Source organism: Epinephelus lanceolatus, chromosome 2 (assembly GCF_041903045.1).
Source record: "Epinephelus lanceolatus isolate andai-2023 chromosome 2, ASM4190304v1, whole genome shotgun sequence".
Classification (NCBI taxonomy): domain Eukaryota; kingdom Metazoa; phylum Chordata; class Actinopteri; order Perciformes; family Serranidae; genus Epinephelus; species Epinephelus lanceolatus.
Window position 1 is genome coordinate 39,294,371 of NC_135735.1, and position 25,190 is coordinate 39,319,560.

At 41.2% G+C, this 25,190-nt stretch overlaps 1 protein-coding gene across 2 annotated transcripts in view; it reads right to left on the reverse strand.

The window, feature by feature from the left end:
• The window catches only part of LOC117253608 (insulin-like growth factor 1 receptor), a 48,974-nt gene that overhangs the window by 10,641 nt on the left and 13,143 nt on the right, over positions 1-25,190 (reverse strand). For both annotated transcript variants that reach the window (XM_033621173.2, XM_078161613.1), the window contains exons 3-10: positions 6,645-6,948; positions 6,079-6,215; positions 5,248-5,392; positions 3,844-4,052; positions 3,510-3,636; positions 2,496-2,731; positions 1,612-1,779; positions 1,320-1,527 (exon numbers count right to left, since the gene is read on the reverse strand). In XM_033621173.2, coding sequence (XP_033477064.2) covers positions 1,320-1,527; positions 1,612-1,779; positions 2,496-2,731; positions 3,510-3,636; positions 3,844-4,052; positions 5,248-5,392; positions 6,079-6,215; positions 6,645-6,948 — 1,534 coding nt within the window. The remainder of the gene's footprint in view (positions 1-1,319; positions 1,528-1,611; positions 1,780-2,495; positions 2,732-3,509; positions 3,637-3,843; positions 4,053-5,247; positions 5,393-6,078; positions 6,216-6,644; positions 6,949-25,190) is intronic.

A 25,190-nucleotide genomic window follows, 5' to 3' on the forward strand; every position in this document is an offset into this window, starting at 1 on the left:
TGTGATCATTTCTATTCAGTATGAAAATGGTAGGCGAGCTGGTAGGCACATTCTTAACAGAATTACTTAAAGGGATCATTTGGATCTTTTGAACTGTGGTTATGTAAGGTACTTATCCATGGTCAGTGAATTACATACAGTAGATGTCAGTTGGCACGCAACCAGTTTGGAGAGGCAGGCGAGAGTACTGTCATGGAACATAAGCAATGCACTGCTGTGGACAGGGGCAGGAGCAAAAGGAATTTTAGCCACCTATGAGAGTTGCTGGTCTACTGCTGCCTTGATCAGTTAGTTAGGTTGTGTTATTGTGTGACTTTCGTGAATCTGAACTAACCATTCAAAACACCAAAGTCACACAATAATACAAACACACTAACTGAACGAGGCAGCGGTAAAGCAGCAGCTCCAGTTGTTCAGTGATGTTAAATTTCTGTTTTTCTCAATAGAGTCTGGCTTTGAAGAGAGCTATATAACTGCTTCAGTTCCCCGTCAGAAATCACTGCCTGACTGAAAGGACAGTTAAATTATTCTAAATATAGCGTACACTTAAGCTGATAGTGAATTTTTTAGGTGGGACTATTTATAGGTGGCTGCCATCTTCCGTATGTAATACACTCACTATGGATAAGTACCTCATATAACCCCACTTGAAAAGACCTAAACTATCCTTTAAGGGCTTTATGTATTCACCTTAAACTATATTTCTCTTTTCAGGACAAACATGTTTTTCTTTTCTCACAGTCTGAGACATTTCAGAGTTCAAGGTGACACGAATGTCTGTTCTCACACAGTCAGGGTCTGGGGTCAGCTGAGGGGACAAATATGATGACACCTGCTGTTTATCTTTAGAAGAAAATATATCCATCCCTTTCTTTTACAAAACATACTGAGAACTAAATAACATCAACTGGGCCAAGCTCTGCATATGTTTGTGTGTGAGTGTTTGTGCATGTGCAAAGACAAAAAGACATAATGTGATCCAGATGTCTCAAGTGAAAGGCAGCAGGCGGACTCCCTAAATCAGTCAGAAGCCAAAACATTATTTAGAAAAGCGGCGAAAAGAGCTTTTCATGTGTACATAAATGGGCCATGTTTCTTTTTACGACTAAGCATAACTACATGATGACCAACAACTGAAGACAGTTACTGATCTAAGTTAGCTTGAATGTTGCCCTCAGATGTTACAGAAGAAATGAACATTAACAGCAGCTCTTCATCACCCTGGTTTAGAAAAGAAAATCAATAAATATGAAGTTGCTCTGCCATGACCAATCCACCCCAGTGCCACAAAAAAAAAGCAATGACAATGAGTCGCTTACCTTGGTGTAAAAATGGAGTTGTGCAGGAAGTTTTCAAAGACTTTTCTGTAGGAGGCATCAGCAGCTTCAGCTTCCAGAACCTCCACTGATTTGGGGCAGGGGCAACAGGGGCCTTTGTCTGGTCCGTCGGGATCTGGCTTAGTGGGCTTGGTGTCCTCTTCCTGGTCTCCCACACCTATGGCCGCAATCCTTATGGGGATCTTCAGCTCTGGAGGAGGTGGAAAAGACATCTTTCATGACAGGTGTAACTCAACAACTACCTATAAAGAGTGTATTTAAGTTGTGTGTGTACCTTTAGAGCAGTAATTGTGCTGATACAGCTCTCGATCTTCTGCTTGTTGCTGCCATCTGACCAGGTAGTAAGTTTGGTTTCCATTTGGTGAGACAGGGGGCGACCAACGCACCACCAACTGTGTGGATGAGTTAGAGTACGCTCGCACATCCTGAGGCATGGAGGGCGCTGAAAGACAGACAAAAAACCTGAATTATTCTGATCTTGGTGTCACTGCCTGCTTGATACAGTAAACCTAGTTTCATTGCCTTCTTCCTTCAGGCTGTGATAAACAGTCTGCCAGCGCAGATGTGATTCTCATCACATCACAGGGCTGCTATGTCTTTACAGTGCAGCTGGATTTACTTGAAGCAATCTTCCATTTCATCTAATTATATCGTAGATTTTGTAAATCAGATTTTTCTCCATCTCTCAGAGTTGCAGCTGTGTTTACTAAAACAGTGTTCCTCTCCATCCTCTTACACTATGTTCTGGATCGCATCCAGAAATGCTCGCACACTGTCATCATAAAACAATCCAGCCGCTATTTGACAAACAAGCAGCAATGTGGACAGAACGTTTGGATGTCAGTGAGTGCTCTGAAGAAATGAGAACTTAAATATCATAATGAAACAAATGAATTGCAGCATTAATGGTTTTCCAATTTTCCAGGACCACAACAACCACTATCGCCTGTTCTTCCTTTACTGTCCACCCACATTAAGAAATGACTTCTGACCAACGTATCAGCCACTTACTGCATGTGAATGTCTCACTTCAAGACACTCTCCTTCATTGCTGATTCCTTTAAGCTTAGCTGAGGCTTTGTTAAACATCAGCTACTTTGACCTCCAACTTAACAACTTGTTGCTTGAACCCTTGGTTACCTATAACATTATATTTACCGGAAGGGCTGGTGCGGATGTAGACCACTTTGCTCTTGGCACCCGGCAAATGTTTGCCCTCCACCATGAGTGTGATGGCCTTAACGAATATAGCGTACTGCGTCCAGGGCTTCAGGCCGGACAGCAGAACTCCGGGGTCTGTCTCTTTGTCCGGCCTCAGCTCCACATCCACCATATTCCAGCTGTTGTAGCCACAGCCGTCCTGCCCCTCGAACTCTGTTATGTTTTGGTACGGCCTAGAAGGAAAAGGTTCATAATTAATTCTTAACGTAACAGTGGTATTCATATATTATTGAAGAGACTGACCTTCAAAAATTTGTGTTTGTCATGTATTTATAATTGATATACACCTGCTTTATTCATGAGTTTACATATATCATTGATGTAAACAAACCCTAAACAGCATTAGAAAATACTAAGTGTGTTTCTGTTTCTTTTTTTAATGCACCTTTTGCAATTTGCTTATAAAAAATGTCTTGAAGTGCAATGACAACAGACTGGAGCTGCCACTCCACTGAAGAGATTTAAAAAAAATAATAAAAAAAAAATTGCAGCTGCAGAAAATATCAGATCTGACTCAATCACATTTCTACATCTTTTTTGTTTGCTTGAGGTTTGACTGGTGTCCTTTCAATGACATTGTCTCATTGTGCCCTCTTCTTCTGCAATGGTTTAACAGCACCTGACCCCAGGATTAACAACATCAACCGTTTCTCTCCTTAAGATCAAGAGTAACAATAGTGGATGTGACATCACATTAATATGTTATTTTTCTTATCTTTTGTTCATGCCAAATCTGGATGGACACTTGGCTATTAATAAATTAGATTTATTTGTTGTTCAGTGTATTTTAAGTCCTGTTAATCAATCTGATAGCGAGGTTCCAATAGATCCCTGATTACTGCCTTAAAACAAGTCGATTAATAAGGGGGAGTCATGGTGCAGCTCTCATCACTGCTACAATCAATAGAAGGAAGGAACCAGCAACAACTGTGGTGATACTGAAGAACTTACGCCTCCTTGTAGTAGACAATAAAGCTGATGAGGTCTCTGTAGTCGGGGGGCCGGTAGCGCTGCCAGGTCAGTTTGATCCTTGTACTGCTGGTGCTGTTGGACTTAAACTTCAGGATTGTACTTTCACCTGTGTAGACAGGAACACGGGGGTGAGCTAAAATCAAAGACCTTAAATATGTTTCTGTTTAACACTGCAGCATTAAGTCATGTTGAGAGAGTAGTGCAGTAAACACTGTCATGTGGCACAGAACAACATCAGGCTCATGTGCTGGACATGTGTTGGACGTAGCAGTTTCAAACTTGTGGTTGTCAGACTGAAATTCGTGACCCTTACAGCTGGCTCTGTCGCCGTTGTTTCGGAAATCACTCTCATCAAAGTGGCCCTGGATGCCTGTCTTCTCCCACATCTTACGTATCTCGGACATGCACAGTTTTGGGTTGGCTCTGAAGAACAGCTTTCCTGCCTTGATGGTGAGGTTGTGCTGCTTCCAGTCCCAAAGATACTGGAGCTGCTGGTTGTCAACTGCCAAGAAGGCGTACATGCTAGAGGGCAGAGAGAAGAGAGGATGAATGAATGATAGTTAACAATGTGCCTCGTGAATCTCCCTTCATTGTATAATGTTTCTGTGTTGGTTTATTGTGTGTATTGTGAATTGTGCAGAGCTGAAGGCCACCTCTCCTATTAAAGACAATGCCTTATTTGGTGCATGATGGAAAACCACACAATGAGATGTCAAACAGAGACTGCATGTAAAAGTCCTATATATCTGTTAGTACTTTTCTATAAGGGGCTAAAAGGTAGCTGTGAAGTGCTTTACTCCAAATTTTCAGCTGGTGGTTTAATAACCCAGTTAGACAGTAGGGGGACTGGCTCACACAGAGGGATAAAATCAACCTGGGAAATCAGATTAACCAGGGACTGCTTTTTTACATTGGAAAGGAGAGGAGAGGTGCAGTTTTTATGAGTCACTGGGTAACACCCAGACATTCAGGAATGAGAGTAATGTGGACCTTGGGACAGTAAGATTCCTGTAAACTCAAGGAGAAACAGACTGTGGAGGGAGTGAAGGCCTCTCTGTGACCCTGAGAAAACCTTTCCTTGGACTGTTGGAAGTTATGCTGCATTCAAGGTCTTATAAAAAAAGGGGGACATCTGCCATTAGCTTTAGCCAGTATATTTACTTTTCCAGCTACAAAGACAGACTCAAGTGGGTTTTTTTGTTCATTTCAGTGATGATATTACAGTTACCAACCCAAAACAAGTAAGTCTGTCCTACATAAAACACTTTCCAGTCTGCACCCTCACAGTCAAAACATCCTTTCAGTTTCTCTCCATCCTGCAAACCTTTCAGCGATGACCTCGGCGAGCCATATTAGAACACCAACACTGCACAAATACGCTGCTCGGTTTCTACGACAACTCTCACAGCAACAGGCACATTGAGAATAAGAAGGGACAAGTGTCGTCCTCACATTAGAGTGTGGCAACAAAACACTTTTCTTCGTGTCAATATTTTGTTTGTATATTTGTCTACGGACTCTGGAGCTGAGTAGTATTCACTACAGTACACTATTCAGGAGAATCCTTTATAGATGAAAGATGTTTCAAGAAAACACAAGAGAAGAACTCAGAGTGTAACCAGTGTGTACGCCAACATCAGTCTCAATGGTGAGCTGTTGGTGATTTTGTGTGTTTGTGCTTGTACTTTAGTTTATGTGTGTTTGTGTGTGGTCCTACTCGTCCAGAAGCTCTTCTCCGTCGATGTATCTGAGGCTACGGAGGAAGGCCAGGGAGCTCAGAGTGTGGGAATGTCTGATCCACACGTTACCGGTCACCCTCTGGATCAAACCTGTGAAACTCTCCAGCTCTGCCACGATGTTGTCTAAACACACACACAAAGACATACAACTGGTACAACCTCGTTTTTCCACCTGTTTAATCTATTTATACCTTCTGTTTTTACTACATTCATGTTCCTGAACTCCTGGAATTATAAATCTTGCTTTTATATTTCATACTATCTATAACATCTGGAACTTCCAAGGTTTTAACATCTTTTTTTTGTATGAGATTTACTGGAAATCACCTCATACCATAAATCATATAATAAACAGCTATACACCTGGAATGCCTTTATTTTCCTAATTTCTTTCCCTTGCGTTTCTTCTTTCTTCCTCTCTCCTATCCTTTCTCATCCCCTTTCCCTTGGGCTTTCTTCATTATCCTAACATGTGTATTTAAGGTCTTTCACTTGGAAATTATAGACTTCCCAGACTTTTTTTTAGAACTTTATCAAAGCCCTGGTCTAGTCTAACCTTTGTAGAATAATTTATGTTCACAGAGCTTTTCAGTGAAACAAACCCTATTTGGTCTCAAGTGTTTTAAAACCCAAGTCCAGAGGTGTTGTAAAGTAACGGCTGACTTTATGAGAATCCGGGACCAATGCCTTCAGGAGCTACTGCTGTCACCTATTATGGTTTAACAATATGTAACAAACAATATGTAACGAGGCAGTGTAGAGATGTTAGTATTAACTGTAGTGTTGTTTTGGGACACTGCAGTACTTACGGCCTCTGCGGATGTTGATATGCAGGTTTCCTTTGATAACAGTGCAGCCTTTGAGAGACTGAGCAGCATCCATGGAGTCAATGACCTTCTCCTCACATACTTTATCACACAGGCCATCACAGGCTGTACAGAACATACTGGAGACAGACAGGGGCAGACAGAGGGGGACAGGAGACGGCAAATGTCCGGTTACTGACGTACATTCATTCTCTAAACTCTTGCTCTCCCCTGACCTTTAACTTTTTTTTTATTTTCGTCCCTGAAAAGTTTTGTGTCAATGTTTGATAGTACCAGCTGAAGGATGTCTAGGAGAGATTCTGAGATTTAACCAGAAACCTTCATTATTTTATTTTACTACAGTTTAATAATGCTACTAAGGATGGATGGTTGCCTCTTCACTTACTGCAGTTCATCGTAGCTGTTCTGTTACATTCACTTTTTCCCTGATGAGACTTAAGAATGTAAACTAATAGCGGGGTGTGGAATCAGTACCAGTGTCGGGCCAACAATAAGAGTACCTCCACCCAGTGTCTCCATTTCAGCCAGCTGGGTGGATGGCAGCTCACCTGTTGGGTGCGGTCTGCATGTACCCATGTGGACATTCAGACATGCACTCGCCGCCGTGGATGATGAAGCTGTTGAAGTCGGGGAGGTGGACTTTGGAGCAAAGCTCAGCACTGATGCACCGCCAGCCCTCGAACTTGTAGGTGCCGGGAGGGCAGTCGGCCACACAGCGTCCTTGGTGGTAATAATGCACACATGCTGCACATGCTGTGTCACTACCAGGGACTGTGCAGCTGCCCAGACACTGAGGGTGGCAGCACTCACCGTCCGCTGTGCACGCTCGCCGCACACACTTCTCCGGGCACTCTGGTGGGCAGACAGAGAGAGAGGGGACATGTTTTACTGATGCAGATGAATAAATAATGTTACTTTTTTCATGACACTTTAGAACGTCCATCCAAAATTATATAGTATAACTTGTGATAGAGATGTCAGCTTTTTTTGCCCCTAATCCTGGTTCAATTCTGAAATATATTCCAGCTACACAGAGTAAAAATAGCAAAGCCATTTGACAGCTGAAAAGCTCTCCATTAAGGAAATATATTCTACACCTACAGCTACTCCTTAAAGAAATCGTTTGACCTTTTTGGGAGATTCACTTACTCCTGTTTTTAGATTAGATGGGACGCCCTCTCATTCACACAATGTACATAATAGGTTCATTTTCAACATTTTGTGGTTACACCTGCAAAATGTGAAATGCCACCATTAAGTATTAGGATACAGTTCTAGTGTGATGACAGAGGTGTTTTAACTAGCTGGTGCACTTAAAGAATTGTGAGTTACATTGCAAAGAAATTTGAGCCACATGAGGTACTAAAAACATCCTGAGCAGACAACTTGTTTTTGCACATCAGCTCAATGTATCACTAATAACACTTCCCTGAATCACCCTGTTCTTGTGACTCTTAATCCACATCCAGCAACCAGGAAACACAATATTCCCCCTACAATAAAGGGGCATTTCCCTACTTTACGATACATCAGCATGTAACAAATAAACCAGCCAGTACTCAGCCTGAATTAGTCCGTGGCATGACGCTTTTGGCTACAGTCCTGAACAAATGATTTGCATTAAGTGGAGAGTGCCTGACAACACACATGCTGACACACACATAATAACACACACATCATCTCTCCAAAACCAGCTTGTAAAAGGCTAAAAAACCACGAGGAAGTCATGCGGGCTGCTTCAAATCTAACCGACAACTTTGTTTCTCTTCTCTAAAAATGCAAATACAGCTACAAAACTGTAGATAAAGCCTCTGACAGGTTGTTTTTATTAGATAACACAGTTGTTTGCTGGGTGGGCTGGTGCTGAGCCCAGTAGTTCATCCCAGATCCACAGTGACAAAAGCCTCTCCGCTCCGGGTTTTCCACTGAGCACTGCTACAAATAACTCCTCCAGTTGCTGTGGTGTCCCTCTAAATAAGAGGATATTGTAACTGATGACAGGGAAAACTGATTGAAGAGCTCCAAGAAGGAAAACACTGAACTGACCTACGTACAGTAAAGAAAGGAGCCACACCTCGCGGTGGCCTTTGTCTCTACGGCAGGGAAATTTTAAACAAACATGATGGAGGTAGAGAGCAACCAGACGCTACAGCAGATCATTTCAACAAGTTGACGCACACCTTCATCATCACCATTAAACTTTTCACCTGGCTTTGCTGACAGTTGCTCATTGGTTCAACAGAACAGTACACACAGAGACAGAAGCTGATTGGTTCAAACTCAGGTTACATAGAGAAATGAGACCTTCAAAGCCCTTTAACCGTCTGCCACAGAAACAAACACTAATTGCTATGGAAACACTTTGAATCGCTGCTTGAAATTATTTATGAGTCCTGTAATGCATAAACAAAAGGAGAGGCATATCTGAACCAGAAACAACTAGATATACAAAAAAACTGTATATTTGGATTATGTCATCCACTTAGGTTAGCCAGGGCTGTGTTTAAACAGAGACCAAACAAAGTTATGGGAAATGATGTGCTGTTTATAGGATGCTGAGTGATAAAACACTGAAACACGCTTCGACATGTTGCCTCTAGCCTTTCTGTCAAACAAAGTGAAGACTCCAGGCCGGAAGAGATGCCTACTGCTACTCCTCTTATTTATGTTTTATTATTATTATTATTATGTTTTAGTGATGTATCCGTCATGACTCCAGACTCAATGTTTTGGTCAGGATATCAGCATTTTTTACTTGTTTTATTACTGTTTTCAAAATGTGTAAACTGATGCTAAGAGAGCTGGTTGCTGACTGTAAGGCTCTTTGAAAAAAAAGCCCCCCAAAAACCAGATGTCAAATTGGAATAGGAAGTCATTCCTTGGGTGTGTAACCCAGCAGAGAGGTTCCAACCATCTGCTTGATCTTTTACCTCTCAAATTTGGAGCCACGGGCTTAAAGAAGTGTGCTTTGGGGTAAAGTGGCTGCCACTAAAAGCATAGTTGAATTATGTCAGTCAACACAATATCTTACATTGACATCCATCAGGCACCTTTAGTTTGCAACCAGTGGGTTGATTCAAAGCAAATAAGTTGAGACCATATGATTCACGACCAGCCCCTGCACACTGCAAATTGCGAGATATGATAATATCTTACAAGACTAGCCAATTCACATTACCATTCACACATCTGCAACCAGTACATTTCTGGCATTTTTGTTTATAAAATACCTTTAGGTGCTCTTTCATTTTTTTGTCGATCAACTTATAATTGCAGCTCAATCACAAATTGATAAAGGATTTGTATATACTGTAGCATTTCAGACACAAGTGAAACTATTAGCATTTCTATGCTAAGAACACTGCACATTTACACTTTTGGGTTGACTATTGTTTGAAAAACAGAAAGAAATGTTCCAAAAATGGAGGGAAAAGCGGCCATTTTGAGCTGCAACCCCACAAAAGCTTCCAATGACCATTTAATCTCATACTATTTTATCATAACACTGATTGACTGAGTTTGTACATGCTAAACAGGCTGTCAGTCCGCATGTTTTTCTGATCAAATAGGATACTGATATTAACCAAATACTGGATGATCTGTGAAACCAAAAGCGGCCCACCTGCTCAGGAAATCCTCTTTTGCATTGTCAAATGCATACAAAAAATTAAATACAATATCCATGCCTCTGCCAGGCATCTTAAGCACTCTGGTCATTCATTATTTTTTTCAGTTGCTAATGAGTGACAGCCGTATTCAGGATGTTGGAGAAATCTACTGTCCCTCTGATATGACAAACATTCATCATCAGACAGTGCCCATGAGATGACCTTCCAGCCCGCCTCCTGACTGACTCAGAAGCCAATCAGAACCTTCAGACTGTGTGGTCCCACCAACCATTCAGCAGGCTGTTTGTGCTCAGCGGGAGGGAACTAGTGCTGCGTTTCTCTGGCACAGAATGTTCTTTCTCTGCTCCGAGGGCCCGCCACCCCCCGACTCCATCTCGCCCTCTGACCTCTGCGATGGGGTGATGGGAGCTGTGTTGGAAAGGTGTAATTTTGCAATGTGATAATGTACAGCCTCGGGCCTGTAGGCAGAGGAAGCTGAGGGAGAGGAAGGAGATAATCTGTGCCTGAAGTTTTGGCTCAGGCTGGAGCTGTCTGTGGCCTCCTCAACACAACCCACTGACTGACCAGTGTAGGGTGGCGGAGGGGTTGATGGGAACATACAGTGTACACCAGCATTCCACTGGACATCTGCAACATAATGGGTCCCAGCTTTTACGCTCCTTCACTGCACTTTCAGAGACAGGTTGATGCAGAGCTGCAGCACAAGGAGAGTGTGTGGAGAAGTAGGAGGAAGGCGAAGCGGTAGAGGAAGAGATTGAGAAGGAGGAAGTGTAAAGGATAGATGAGGAAGAGAATGAACTACAGGAGAGGGATGTGTGGAAGAGAACATGGAGGATATATATAGGCCATTGTTATCAAAGCATTTGCACATTTGCATAGGGAAAACTGTGATAACTTTTTATGTTCCACGATTACACTACACTACACTATTTTTTATCATTTAAATGACACATTAATTTACATGGGTTATTCCTTCCTGTGTCCTTGTGTCAGCCTGGAAGGAGCATTAAAAAACTAAGTGTTGGGTTGTAGAAAGTTACCGTAAGTAGTTACAGAGTTGTTGGAGTCCACACAGTAAAACCGTTCACCTTTTGTCATCACGCAGCACTCTGGCTGTGCAATAAAGATCGCTGCTGTGGGTCAAAAAGCCAATACAGGGTTTCCAGGCAAACAGAAATACCAGCCCAGCAGGAAGGTAGGCTGGGAAACTCACGCCAGTCACCAGCCAAACGGCAGGAAAGAATCAAACAGGATTTCGGAGTCATGTATTATTCTAAATATCTTGCTGGCTGGTTAAACAATGAAAATGGCAGGTGGACTGATGTTCTCTCTCTCTGTCTCTCTGTCTCTCTCTCTCTCCCTCTGTCTCCCTCTCTCTCTCTCTCTCTGTCTCTCTGTCTATCTCTCTCGATCAGCTGATCAACTAAGAATTAAAAGCCTTTCTAACTGTTAATCCTTGTTTTCAGCCCCCATCCTCGGGGTGATAGAAACAGGATGTCCCACATAGACACATAGTTGCTGTGATGACGCTCCAGGCTTTAGCAGTGTGTACTACTCAGCAGCACAGCACAACAATAACAGGCAAAGGCAGATGTCTAGACTGATGACAGCAGAGCTGATTCAAAAACACAGATAGAGCTCTGTATTGGCTACAGTTCCAATGGCCCCAACTGGAAATCCATCAGCTAATATTTCAGAAGTGTAAATTTAACCCACATGATATGTTGGTAGGACAAGTGACATTTGTCTTTTTTTTTAAAAAAAAATCAGATTAATAACCCCATTCTTTGCTAGGGCTGCATGATATTAGGGAATTGTGCTATAATGTTGCTGAATATCGCAATAACAATGTTACTTTTTATTATAATGAAACCCCACTCTATCTCTACTTTAAGTGGCAAACATGACATCATAAGTTTTTGCTTAAGAGTAGAGAGGAGGTAGGTACATATATAGAAAAATGACTGTTTCTATTCTGTTGTTGTGGTTTTACAGGATCAAAAAAGTTCCGATGTGTAGCTTTGGGCTTCATAAGCAACTTGGGATGTTAGATCAGGATGTTAGATGGAAATGATGGAAATGGCTGTAGTCAATATTTGGATTGAGATGGGAGGGGTTGCTATTAATTGTGTTGCCCTAGTGACAAAGACTGCCAGGAACAGGCCCCTGGGGCTCCCACAACTTCCTGTATGATTTGGTTTTGTAATTACCCATCCCAATATGACAGGGCAGTACCATTATGCCTGAAATGACAAGCTGTTACAGGCATAATCATGATAAATGATAAATGACTGATCTGGCTTATGTATTTTTAAAACTATATTTAACATTGTCCTTTTCCTTATATCAATATAAAAAAATATCTGAACTCTAATTAAAAGATTTGTTCTAATGTTTACTTGACGTTGGACTGGCAATCTTGTATGATTTGTAAATTCAAAATCTCTAAATACAACCTTACATACATGGAAATTAAACAATTCTTATAGACGATGATGTGTCACGCTGTGCTTTCATTGCAGAAACTGGGCAAGATGAATGAGACAGGCAGTGACTACCAAAACCAGAAGGCCCTGAGATCCAATAGCCAGTCAGAAGTACTTTGCAGAAGTCAGATATCCTAAAGTAGTCTCTGTTGATTCTCCCTGTCACTGTCCAGAAGTAATATCAAAGAATACTCCAGAGTTTTATTTTAAACAGAACTGAAAATGAATAAACTCACCACTACCAAAAAAAGTACACACAACACATCACTGTTACTACTGACCAGCAGACAATGGAATATTGATCTGCACCATTTCATTCATCAACATTCAGCCTCAGTCACTGTATGTGCACTACAGCTTTGATTCTCAGCCTGAACTCAAATGGCTCTGAAACCAAGTGGTTTTGGGCCCAGCAAGCTGTAATTTCTCTGTAATTCCCTCAGGATTATTCAGGAGGGATATCAGGAGTTTTTTCTTTTCTTTCTTTGACTCAAATCACAAACTGCAGATGCAAGCTTGTAGGGCTTTTCCATTGGCACTTTGGAGTATTCCGAGCCAAACTATCCCTCGCCAATTTGTGTTTCCATTGTCAGTTTAAGCATGCCAAGCTGCGCCTGAGATGGGCCAACTCCTGAGTCCTGAGTAGGGCCAAAAGCCCACCCGGCCATCTCCAAGCAGTGGTAGCGGTGATGTCTCACCGACCACAGCCAACTCTTGACAACCCTTCTTCTACCCCTATGTCCCCATCAAAAAACACTCAGATGTTTTTAAAGTCTCTGTGTGTTCAGTTCTCAGTACTTGTGTAGCTTCTAGCTGAATCTATGTTTTGGAGTTTAATTTTTGTCTTGTATATTTAAAATATCTGCTTTATTTTACTGTTTTGTGTTCACTTTCAGCTATATAGGAGTTGTGTTAAGTTACTGCTGATGAAAACTCAACATCACCGTATTTTGCTGCTTCACAATAAAAGCTTCTACAAACAAAATACAGGGGGACTTTTATTGTGAGGAATGTATAGGAAATGAACTGTGTTAATCATCAAAATAATGGGACTTTGTTAGCAGCTATTAATAAATGTTTAAACAAAAATAAGCCTACTAATACCACAGGCAGGATGAGTTAAAGCAGAAACAGCCACAGTGAGATGTTAGATGAAGAGCTGCAGACAACAGGCTCTTACTGCATCTCTGCAAACACCTCACCTCCAACAGGTAAACCTCTTTTACCTGCTTTGCTGTGTGATGGAAAAACACAAAATAAAGGGGGGCTTAAGCTGTGGATCAGCCTGCTGTGTTTAAATGCCATCACTCAGCTCATCCATAGTAAAGACACACCTGACACAGGTAGCCAAGCCAAGCCTAGCCAGCATTTGTATGGAAAAATGGTACTGTATTACCAAGTTTGCATCTGCTGCCTTTCCCAACCAACACTGTCTTTTACATTTATAAACGTGTCAATTAGGCCCAAATATATGCATATTAATAATTTTTCTGAAAATACAGAAATCACCAAAACATACTTGACACAAAACCAGCCTACAAGGCCCACTACAAACTGCACACTCACTTTGTTTTTGTCTTTTTTTTCCATGCTCTCCCTGTGCCTGCATGGGTTTCCTCTAAGTGCTTGGGATTCCTATTTATGTATTAGTCCTGTGATTGATGGGCGACCTGCCCCTGCCTCTCACCCAGTGTCAGCTGGGTCTGGCTACCAGCCACCACCTGCATCAAAATCCCCATACTCCATACTCTTCCAGTGCGTTGCACCATGCAGGCTGAATCAGGTAATAAACAGCAACAGAACAGGCTCCTCAGACTGAACCAGAAGTTGATGATGGACAGAAAACACACCTATATTGCTGTGTTTCCAGTCTCCTACAAAGATACAAAGTGCGTTCTGTTGCTGCTGGGAAGTCTGTTAGTGTGTAGGTTCAGTCAGTGAATCAGTCATTCAGAAAAACAGTCAGTCAGTGGTGTCTGTGTTGTCTACAGGCTGATTTGCGTCAGTAGAACAAAGATCTCCATTTATTCAGTCCACTCTGCACTCTTGATGGCTGACCATTGGACGGAAACAATGATTGGAAACAGGACAGAGGAGGTATAGTTTTCATTGGCTGGTGCTAAGTACTTTTTTTGGATTCCAATTACATGACTCATAGAGACAGCCTGACTTGGTCCTGTCCCAATTTAATTAATAAATTAATCATGCACAAAAGGGTTTTCCAAAAAGGCTTTACTACACTTTAAGCAGAATAAAATATCTGGTTTATTTTAAAACAAAAGCAAACACTTGAGTAAGTACTAACAATATAACCATTAACCAGGTAAAGAGATGTAGTTTGTAGTGTTGCTGACAAAAATATCTAAACTAACGCTGGATTTCCTTCTCACCCTCTGCTGCTCCCAGTGTGAGAAGACATCCCACAGGAGATGTGTGGTCTGAAGCTTCCTGTTGATAATTACAGTCTGTTCAAAGGGAAAAACACTAAGAGAGGTGCTCTGAGAACATCTTTCCTGTAAGTGATGAAAAGCAGGACATGCTTCTCTTTCTGGCTCACCCTCTTGATGAGAGTGGACCCTACTGCCTGTCACCTCATGACATTATACCAAGATGGACTGCAGTTTCTGAGACTTAGTCATGTGACAGTATAATTACAGGTGAATACCTGTAATGTACACCAAGGTTTTTTTTTTTTTACCGTTGTTTGGATATGAATTGAAATAATGTAGAGTAGGTCAACTAATTTGATAAAATCAGAAATCTGAAATTTGAATTAAAAATATATCCATATATTTATATTTACACATGGTGGTCTATAGGTTAATTTTGCCACTCTTCAAGTTACTGCACTGCGCACCATCCATGACTGTCGGGAGCAAACTTAAAATAGTGGTACCGCTCGTTTGGCCATTACCGCTTCTATCACCATCCTGACCCAACAGTGTTGCTGTGGTAACACGATGCCCACCCCCTGGTTTCTTCCCAGATTGCCCTAATTAGTAAGTGGCTCAATTATTAACAGGAAACCACCTTTAGCATTGTTAACCACTGTAAGCTCTGTAAGTGCTGTAAGCAAGGTCAACACATCTAGTGTTGCTAGCATAGGTAACCGTGCTAAAGGGGTTTTGAAGCTACTTGCTAACAGGGGCTACCTAAAGGGAGGCCGGAGGTTGGTCACCATCTGCAGCAAAGATAACAGATTACTAGTGGTAATCACTAAATGAGCAGTGCTGCTAGCTAGATCCCAGAGTGGCCAAGGCTAACGTTAGCTAACCAGTGGAGACCACACGGTTGGCAGTGGGCGCTATGTTTCTGTATGTTAACACGACTAGCCGGCTGTCTGTCAGCAAAGCAAACAGAAAATAAAATGAAAGGCAAGGCATTTACATCATGAACATTAGATGTATAGCCGGTTTGGTGTTGACATGGCGAAGCACCTGCAAGAGTCTCTGTTGGTGTGGGCAAGTTGCCACAAGGAACTGGTGAAAAGATAAAGTGCAAACAGGAAGCCCAGTTTGAAGGCTTATCACAAGGACAGATGACAGTTGTTTATTCTCCTTTAGGCAGGACTGTACAACAGTTACAGCAGCACTCATTTTCTCTACCGCAACAGTTTACTTTTTCTTGTTTTTTTAACTTAGTTTGGAGTATTCAATAAATTTTACAACAGTCCTTATCGTAGGTACACAGCTCTTCATTACCTCAGTATCTCTATCCCACTTGATCAGTTCAAGGTATCCTAACCGGATCCCAGTCCCCTCTAAGCAGGCTCCAACAAGTATGAGTTACTATTGCAGGAGAAAAAAGCAAAAAATCCTTTACAGGCTTCCCATCTGCAAACACTACCAATTCATATCATCGCCCATTTGTAATCCTACCCAATGAGACTATGTTTTGGAGTTTTAGACAGGAAGAGAGACAGCTTGACATGTGCAGTAAGTGCAGACTATGTAACAAAATACTTCATTCAGTGCAAAACACTAATCCAGTTTGGCGACCATACACAGCTTATAAAATGATAACAACCAGCAGCATTTACAACTTTCATACCTACTTTATTCCATTTTTTCCTTCAAGCCCCATCATCCACTACACTTCAGGAATTTAAAAACAATGCTTATCAACAACACCATTAAACAGTATTAAACAACACAATGTGGTGTCAGAAGGGCCGGGCTAATCATATACCTTGTAATAGCCTAATAGTCAAAGCACATGAAACAACATCAGAAAAATATCCTGATAAAGCTAGTTTAAACAGAGCCAACAGTTAGCCTTGTGGAACTTGTTAGGACCAAACATCTGTCAGATCAGCTGACACTACAGGATAACTACAGACAAAGGGAATTCCTGGCATCCCCCTGCTGTCTGACCTGGAAAAGACAAGACAAATCAAATACTCTGGTCCCCAGAGTCTCCACAGAGGCCAGACAATAACAGGGTGGATGGGGTTTACAAGGAGCTATCACATCAGCTGTTTCCTAAAACCTACATCTCAAAGATAAGTTAAGATGAGGACAGATATCACATATGGCTACAGCTCCAGAGGGACAGAGAGTTGCAGAAATAACAAAAGCCACAGTAAGACAGCTTTTGAGGGTGATGTCTTGGTCAAAAAAGACTCTTAAAGTCTTGTCCAGTGAGGAAGGTTTGACCTTTTACTGTATGTGATGGGATAAAGATGAGGGCTCAAACACGATATGACAAGAAATCACACAAAACCTGATTTTATCATTCAAAAGACAGTTCACTAAACTGCTAAACTTTTACTGTAAATCCAATGTGGCATACAGACAACCCTAAATTTGGGTGTCTCTGCATGTGTTTTTGAATTTGTGTTACGTAATATCATAAGGATGATTGGGAGCATCTTGCTAGGAAAACAGGAATAAAGTATTAGCTAATGCAAGCACATGATTCAAACTGTACACAAAGCAAAAGATGAACATAAGCTGCTGCAATGACACATGCAAGCAACACATGTTGAGCTCAGTTTTGAGCCATGGCAGCACTGAAGGGTAAGGAGGAAGAGGACTGAGCTCAAAATCCAGTAACTAATTAGACAGTTTCAACCACTGACAGATCTCTTGGATCATTACTATTGTCTTCAGTAAATACAGATGATGCTGTTTGTCATCACATGTGATTTCAACATCTTTGACATTCATACAAAAAGCAGCTCTTCCATAGGGTACAACTACAGTTGGACAATAATCCTCAAAGCCAAAACAATTTCTAAAACTAAAGAGTGGTTAAAACCAGCCTGTATTTGTAATGTAATGATGTAAATAACTCAACTTCAGAGTGAAACACGGCAATAATATAGTAAATCTGATGAAACATCACATTGTTTCTGCTCAGGTGAAAAGGACATGACATTGAACCCAGGCTTTCCATATTAACAAACTCAATAAAGCCAATCCTCAGCCTGACCATCACTGAGTGTATTTTCACTTGGACTGGTTTCCTCTTCACTGTATCATGTTCTTGTTCAATTTCAACTCATTAACAGCTCTGCCCTCGACAAACTACTGAAGCTGTTGTTATAGTTGCTGTTATCCACATGACTAGCCACATCCTTTTCTAGTTTTTAGTTTTGGTTCAGCAGATTAATTTCCAAGACCTACAAAGTGAATCAACAGAGTCAGTGTCAAACACAGATTGAGTTCACCTACATCGGTCCGCTTGAGTCTAAAACTGTCATTTCAATCAATGGGTATATGAAGCTGTTTGAAGAGATTCAAAATGTGCTAAATGTAAGTCTTGATAATCAAGCCAGCAACTTAGACACTCACAGGCTGAATCCCAAGGAGTTGTTTTCATTCCTGAGTCTTTGTATTTGTGTTTTTACTTGGCACAGGAAGTGTCAATATCTCTGGAATTTTGATGTAAAGGATTAAGGAGGCAGAGGATACGATTCCCTTACACCTTAAGGGCAGCTTGCCTGGCCTGGTTGGCTTTATTAATGACCTACCACATGTTGGGCATCTCATCACAACCAGAATTCTAAGCCTGGATGTTATTCACATCAACAAAGATTCTCAAAGCGACCCTGTTCTGATAGATTACCTTGTATGAAGAGGGTGACATATCAGAACTTCTAACCAATGCCAGCCACACCCCAACTGTGATGCATGGGTTGATCCAAGGTGCAACAGACTGAAACTACAACAGGTCAGTGAACGATTCCATGTTATCACTGATAAGACAGAACCTGGTCACCAGGTACTGAATACCCATGTCATCTACTATCAAACCTGTCTGAAGATTATTAGTAATGAGCGCACCAATTGGATCTGAAACTGCGACAGGAAAGCTCAATATATTAGGGTCCTATGATTTCTGCGATGTAGAAACATGCAACCTGCCACGCTTATAAATTAGGAAATCCCACTGAATTGTGAGAGAAATTGCTTTATTCTTTAATGATGGTTTGCTGAAAAAACAAATCCTGACAGGAAGTGTTATTGTCGGAGGCTGCAGTAACGTGTAAAGGCCCAGACACACCAAATCGACTTCAGAGAACTAGCAGCAATGAAAGCTGACTGATGTGTTGCCCCATGATGCCTGTGGCTCGGCCAGAAAGTTGCACATGAACACACTACAAAGACTACAGCTGACAGCCAACCAGAATGTATGTTCTGCGCCTGTGTGAGAAGAAATAAGTCTCCACACCAGCAGATGGCGATAGTCTGTATTTGTCATTCAAAAAGGGAAACTAAAAACCATCTCGATGCTAGTTAGCATATTACCAACAGTATCCAGTGTTCAGAGAACAAACCATATTTACCATGCACCAGGGAACAACAACACAAACCATCAGGAAATGTTTCAGCTAAAGAGTTCAATGGCTAAAGAAAAATAATATTACCTTATATAACAAGATTGTTTTGATATTACCTCCTCTTGACTCCCCACTTCCATTTCCCTTCTCGTGCGCTGAGCTGAACTACCAATGACAGTGATGTCATTCACTGACAGGCTCTGCCGCTGCCAATTCAACACGCTGAATCAGCAAAAGAAAGCCGACAGGGCCTACACGGGGCAACAGTGAAATGTCCCACACCTACAGACGCTCAATGACAGCCCAACAATAACTAATGGGCAAACTTCGGCTTGGTGTGTCACGGCCTTTGAAGTCCCCCTGAGAAGGCTTTAATCATCCAAACAAACTGAGGAATTAACTAACAGCTACATTTAGAGCAGAGAGTTATGAAGCTAAGATACAAAGCACTTAATTTTACAACAGAATGAAATATTATATTTATATAATGGTATTGACGCACTTTTTTTTAAATAAAAAGTAATGCAATGTTTTTACATCAAATGTATTTATATTCATTCAATTTGTAATATTTTCTATTGAACTGCTGAAATTGTATTTATCCACAATGTGACGATGTGCTTAAATTCTAACAACCAGACAGGAGATCCGTACACTGTATTAAAAGCTCACAGTAATTTCGATTGTGCAACATTTCAATCTAACACAGATCTTTGTCAGGCATTTTGAAATCACCCTTTAATTGTAAAACATAAAGTTCAGAAAAAATGAAATGGAAAACAGATTTTGGAAAAAAATGAAATGGAATCTGGGAAAAATTAAAACATTTCATTGAGCTCTAGATAGCCTAAATGTATCAACAGTTTGTTTTTATTCTTGTTACATCCTGACAATTACAGACAATTGGTCAGACAATGCAAAACTACAGTCATAAACAAGAGGACACAAAACTTCCAACAATGCCAAAGTATTTTGCCTTTTTTTTCTCCTTCTTTCATTCTAATTTTACTGTGATCATAGCGGAGTGAAGTGATGGAAAATGAGCCCTTATAACAAAACATAAACTATTCCATCCAGCCTCAAATCCACAAACAAGAGACTCATCTTAGTCCCTGGTCACAGCTCATCCGAATCTGACGGTGTTAACAGAGCACAATTAAAGGCCACATAATTACAGTAGGCACTTCAACACAGCCAAACCAGTAATGTTCTCTTCCAGGAATTCCAGGGATGGGTGTGACTGTTCACTAAAAGTAGTCATGGATGTGCCTGGTTTACAAAGTAGTCCCTATAATTACAAGCCCTGACAGCCTCCGGGTTCTGGGTCAGGGTACGGGGTGCATGGCTAGTTGTGGATCATCATGTTGATGTGATTTTTTTGTGATGACCAATAACTGCTTTTAAAATGTCTGCTGTAGGAGAAGACAATAAAACTGTTGATACAATTCCCAAAGGACAAGAACATCATATCAAAGTATCTTGAAAGGTTTTATCTAGTGTAATTATGGCATTTATTGAGAGCATACAAGAAGAGTGGATCTGAACTCAGTTCTCTCACAGATCATTTAACCAAATATGACTTATATCTGAAGATGTGACTGGCTTTTTCAAAGCCTGGATTCAAACCTAAGGGCTGGATATACCAACTACGAGTGCTCTTAGTATAGCCAACATAGTGACTTGTATATGTTCTCACTAAAATATCTAAATATAAGACTAGACACAGCCATGTCATGCATGTGCAATGTGTGTTTTTATTGATAAACTGATAAAATTGAAAAAGTTTTGTTTGTTGCAGGCAGACATATTTAATTAATATCAAAATAGAATAATAAATATTTAAGGCTGGAGAGGGTGAAATACACCAAAATTACCACCATTGTTTTCTTCTACTTTCAATTCATCATGTCTTTGTTGTATTATGTTACAACTGGCTATTCCTTTTTACCTAATAAACCCTGGCAGGTGTCACTCCCCTACTTCACTTAAAAACAAAAGTAGAGAAAAAACTATTTCTGAACTCACTATAACACTTATCATCTGGACTGAACTGTGTCTAAAGGCTTCAACATTGTGAAACAACAGCTGTAGCTGCAATGTATCCATCAACACTCACTGCTTCAGTATATCACATTATCATACATTCCTTTCCTCATTCACTCCTTTCCCACGTCACCCTTTCAGTTTTCGAGGGGATACCTGAAATTGCCTCAAGCGTCTGAGATGAAACAGTCTCTACCTTGCCTTTCTCACCACTGAGTCAGTATGCAGCGTCCAGGTCAAGCCCTCTGTGATATGGACACCAAAGGACTTGAAGCTGTCCACCCTCTCCACCTTGATCTCGGCTCCTTAGGCTTTGTGACAAGTTTGGAGGGAACTATGGTGTTAAATACTGAACTGTAGTCAATAAACAGCAATATCACATAGTTCCCTTACTTGTCCAAGAAAGAGAGGTCAGTGTGGAGGATGTGTGCTATGGCGTCATCTGTTGATTGGCTGGGACAGCAGGCAAACTGAAGTGGGTCCAATGCGCTTGGAAGTGAGGAGCAGATGTAATCCTTAACCAGCCCTTCAAAGCACTCAGGTTTTCCCACACACAAGTTAAGTTTGTGGCGGCCCACCACAATATCAACACTACCGCCACATATAGATTTTCTATTTTTGGAGCTGCACCCTGTGCAATTTGTGCTAGAGTGCACTCTGGCACAAACAGAACTGTTTGTTAATGTGGGGCGCTGTTGGAGTATATATACACCATTCAGTTATTCAGAGCACCACTCTCTCAGAGCGCCAGAATGTAGTCTGAGTACTCTGTCTGGGGAGACGGAGCAGATGGATTTTGATGAAACCAGCTGCATTCTCATTCAAGGACTAACACTGCGTCTGACCTGTGTAACGGCAGCAACAGAATGTTTACTGCTGGGTGGCAGTCATTTAGGCAGGCTGTCTGTATTTTCTTTGGCACAGGAATGATGATGAATTTGCTGAGTGTGTGGGTATGACAGACTGAGCCAAGGAAATATAATTTTGAACACTGACGCTACTTGGTCAACACATAATTTTAAATTTTAAGTGGTATAGGTATTACAAAAGTACAAGATAAAGAACAGATATTGTGGGAGGTTATCAACACTACTTAATACCAGGTTTCAGCGCCTGGTTGTATTCAAAAGGCGCAAGGAGGAAGTATTATTACAAAGTTCATCAATGGAACTATGTCTCAGTCCCAAAGTCTTAACACAACCCAACACTTTATAGTCCACATCAATGCCTCAACACAATCCATATTCATCCCAGCTACCTCATCTTAAAGATGCGGGGAGAGAACAGGAACTTCCGAGATGAGGTACAGCAGGGATGGTTCACTACTGAAAACCCCCAAAACATTAAGCCCGTTTCCACCGCAGGAACTCCAGGGTAATTTTACAGGGCCGGGGCCATTGGTGCGTGTCTCCACCGTAGGAACCACCCCCGAGGGACAGAGTTACGGAACTTTTACGGGGGCTAAACAAGTCCCTGCCTCGGGGTAGGTACTCAGAACGGCCCCGAAAGACTCCTGGCTGGGGCTTGGGGATTACTTGGTGCTGATTGGATATACTCAAGGAGGGATGTGACGTCAACAGAAAGCAACAAAATAGCCGGCATTTTTAAAACTCAGCAGACGAGGATTAGCTCGTTCATATAGCTTTCGCCGCCATGTAAAAAAAATCTCACTAAATGGCCCGTGAAAATTTTTTCTTTCCTGCGGATATCTTAGTTACAACATGATTGCGCTAGCAAAGCAGTTTTGTGTTGCTATGTGTGGTATTTATTCAGTTTTGGGAAATCACGATGTCTAGAAAGCATCAGCTGACAGGGACAGCTAACAGCAGCAGCTAACATCAAGATGTCATCTGTTAAAAGCCTCCCATTGTCGGATACAACATGAAACTACTCCAGTTAGCTCAATCATGTTGTAAGTAAGACAAAATATTTTTTTCACGGGCCATTTAGTGAGTTATTACAGACACTGCTATCGGCTAACAGTGTCCCTACGTTGCCCCGGTCAAAATGGTCGCGCAACGATTACGTCACATCCAGAGGCAGCCCGTAACTTTACAGGAACCTTCCTCGTACTCCACTCAGTGGAGACACGGCGGTTGAGAGGGCCGAACGAGAGGACGTTCCTGTAGTAGTTCCTGCCCCCCAAATAGTACCAGGAACTTCTTCAGTGGAAACGGGCCTATTAGTGAGGTAGAATCTGAAAAACAGCTAGTTCACATTAAGAAAATATAAGTTTAAAAATGGCCTCACATTTAGCACTAGAGAAGCACTGGGTAAATAAACACTGGATCTACCACATCCAAAACCAACCAGAAAACAGGAGAGGGAGGGGGGCTGCTGGGACTGAATCCACAACTCACTCACCCTCTGTGGTGAGTGACTCTCTTAAGCTCTCTTTCACACACACAGTGTGCGTTTTCCTGCTAGACAGCTGATAGTGTGTCGCCTGCATGTCAGCTAACACGCACAATTTCACTGATACCACAGCAATGTGTTCAGGATTTCCATTAAAAAAAATAACAGCACTACTTGTTTCTGCATAATGCATAAACAGACAATCTGACATGCTGAGAATTGGTGGAAGACGTCATTCCCCATTTATCAACACTAATAAAAGGAGGAGGGATATAACATGAAATGAAGGTCCTCACCTGGAACTGATCCTGGTATGTTGTAGTTATATGGGATGTGCCTCAAATACCAAGAAGGCCCCAACTCATAAGAGCTCATAAGCAGACAGTGATATTAATGTTTGATTGTGAAACAAAAAAAAAACATCGGACAGCAATATAGGCCAATGTTTTTTTTGCCAGTACAGCATAAAAACACACCTTAAAACAAACGTTCTGACAATGACCCCTTAATCTTGGTTGATAAAACCTGTGACCAAAATAAGCACTGAGTGGGATATTTAACAGTTAAAAAATTCTTTTGTCAGTGCTCACTGCTGGATAAACTATGTATTAGTGGCAGTTACTCAAACTGGCTCAAACCTATCTTGGTACATGAGCACTGCAATTTCTTGTTACTTATCAGCCAACATATACACCATACAAATACATCTGCTGTGGGTCAAAAAGACATATATTTCTAGGAAAAATGAAGTTGATCATTTTCTTGTGTGCTAAATAAAAGCAATTAAGCACTAAGCTTATCAATGTTGTAATTAACAGTGAATCAGAGTACCTTAAGGGACTTTCTATTAGAAATTTCTATCTATTTAGGCTTGGGAAGTATCCGTTTTTTTTAAACCTTCCTGACATTTCACTGGGGTATGCCTTACATGACGACATTTGTACAGAAAAAAAAAAGGTGTAAATCTGAGCTGCTTGTGATAGAAGTCATTATAGCATTTATGGCATTGTTTAGCCTACAATGCTGTGTGTATGCAATAAGCAAACTTTGACAAGTCTTGCTGGGTTCGAATATTTACAGCCCATAGAATAATGCAAGTAAGGAAATAAGTGCCTTTCTTCCATGGATTCTTGCTTTAAGATCCAATGACACTTGTTGCTGCAGTGGATACCGAAACAGCAGTAGGCTAAACAGGAGCAGAGGCATTTTTCAATTTTACTGTATATGGTATTGTTAACCCCACCACTCCAAGTCGCTATCTTTCTCAGCTTCCTGTTCCACCTCTAGAGATGGACCTCTGGTGACATGTGCTGTGCACTACAACACATCGCCTCACTACAGCATCTCTGTATCAGTTTAATGGAAAGAGGATAGCCTGTATTTCTGACAGTATTTCTAAATACCATGATATAATGTAATAACTCGATACCGTCCAAGTCTTGTACCATTTACTGAGATCAAAAACTTTGAGTCAGCACAGATCACTGTTTTTACATCACAGTTAAACTGTAAAGGCGTACTTTTTTTGTGAGCAAATAAAACGATCTACTAATTCCTGCCAAAAGTTTTCTATTTTCAAAACAAAATCATGTGGCAGCCCTAAACAGGCCGAGTGTGTGTCTGCCAGTGTCTTTTTTGATACCACCATTAGAGATTGCGAAGCAGCTTATCTGGTAGAGTGTGCACCCCATATGGGCCAAGTCTTGCAGGGGCCAAAACTTTCAAATCCTACACATAATATTTGTTTCCATACTTGATTTCTATCCTGACTAGCAACACTACTGTTGCTAACTACAT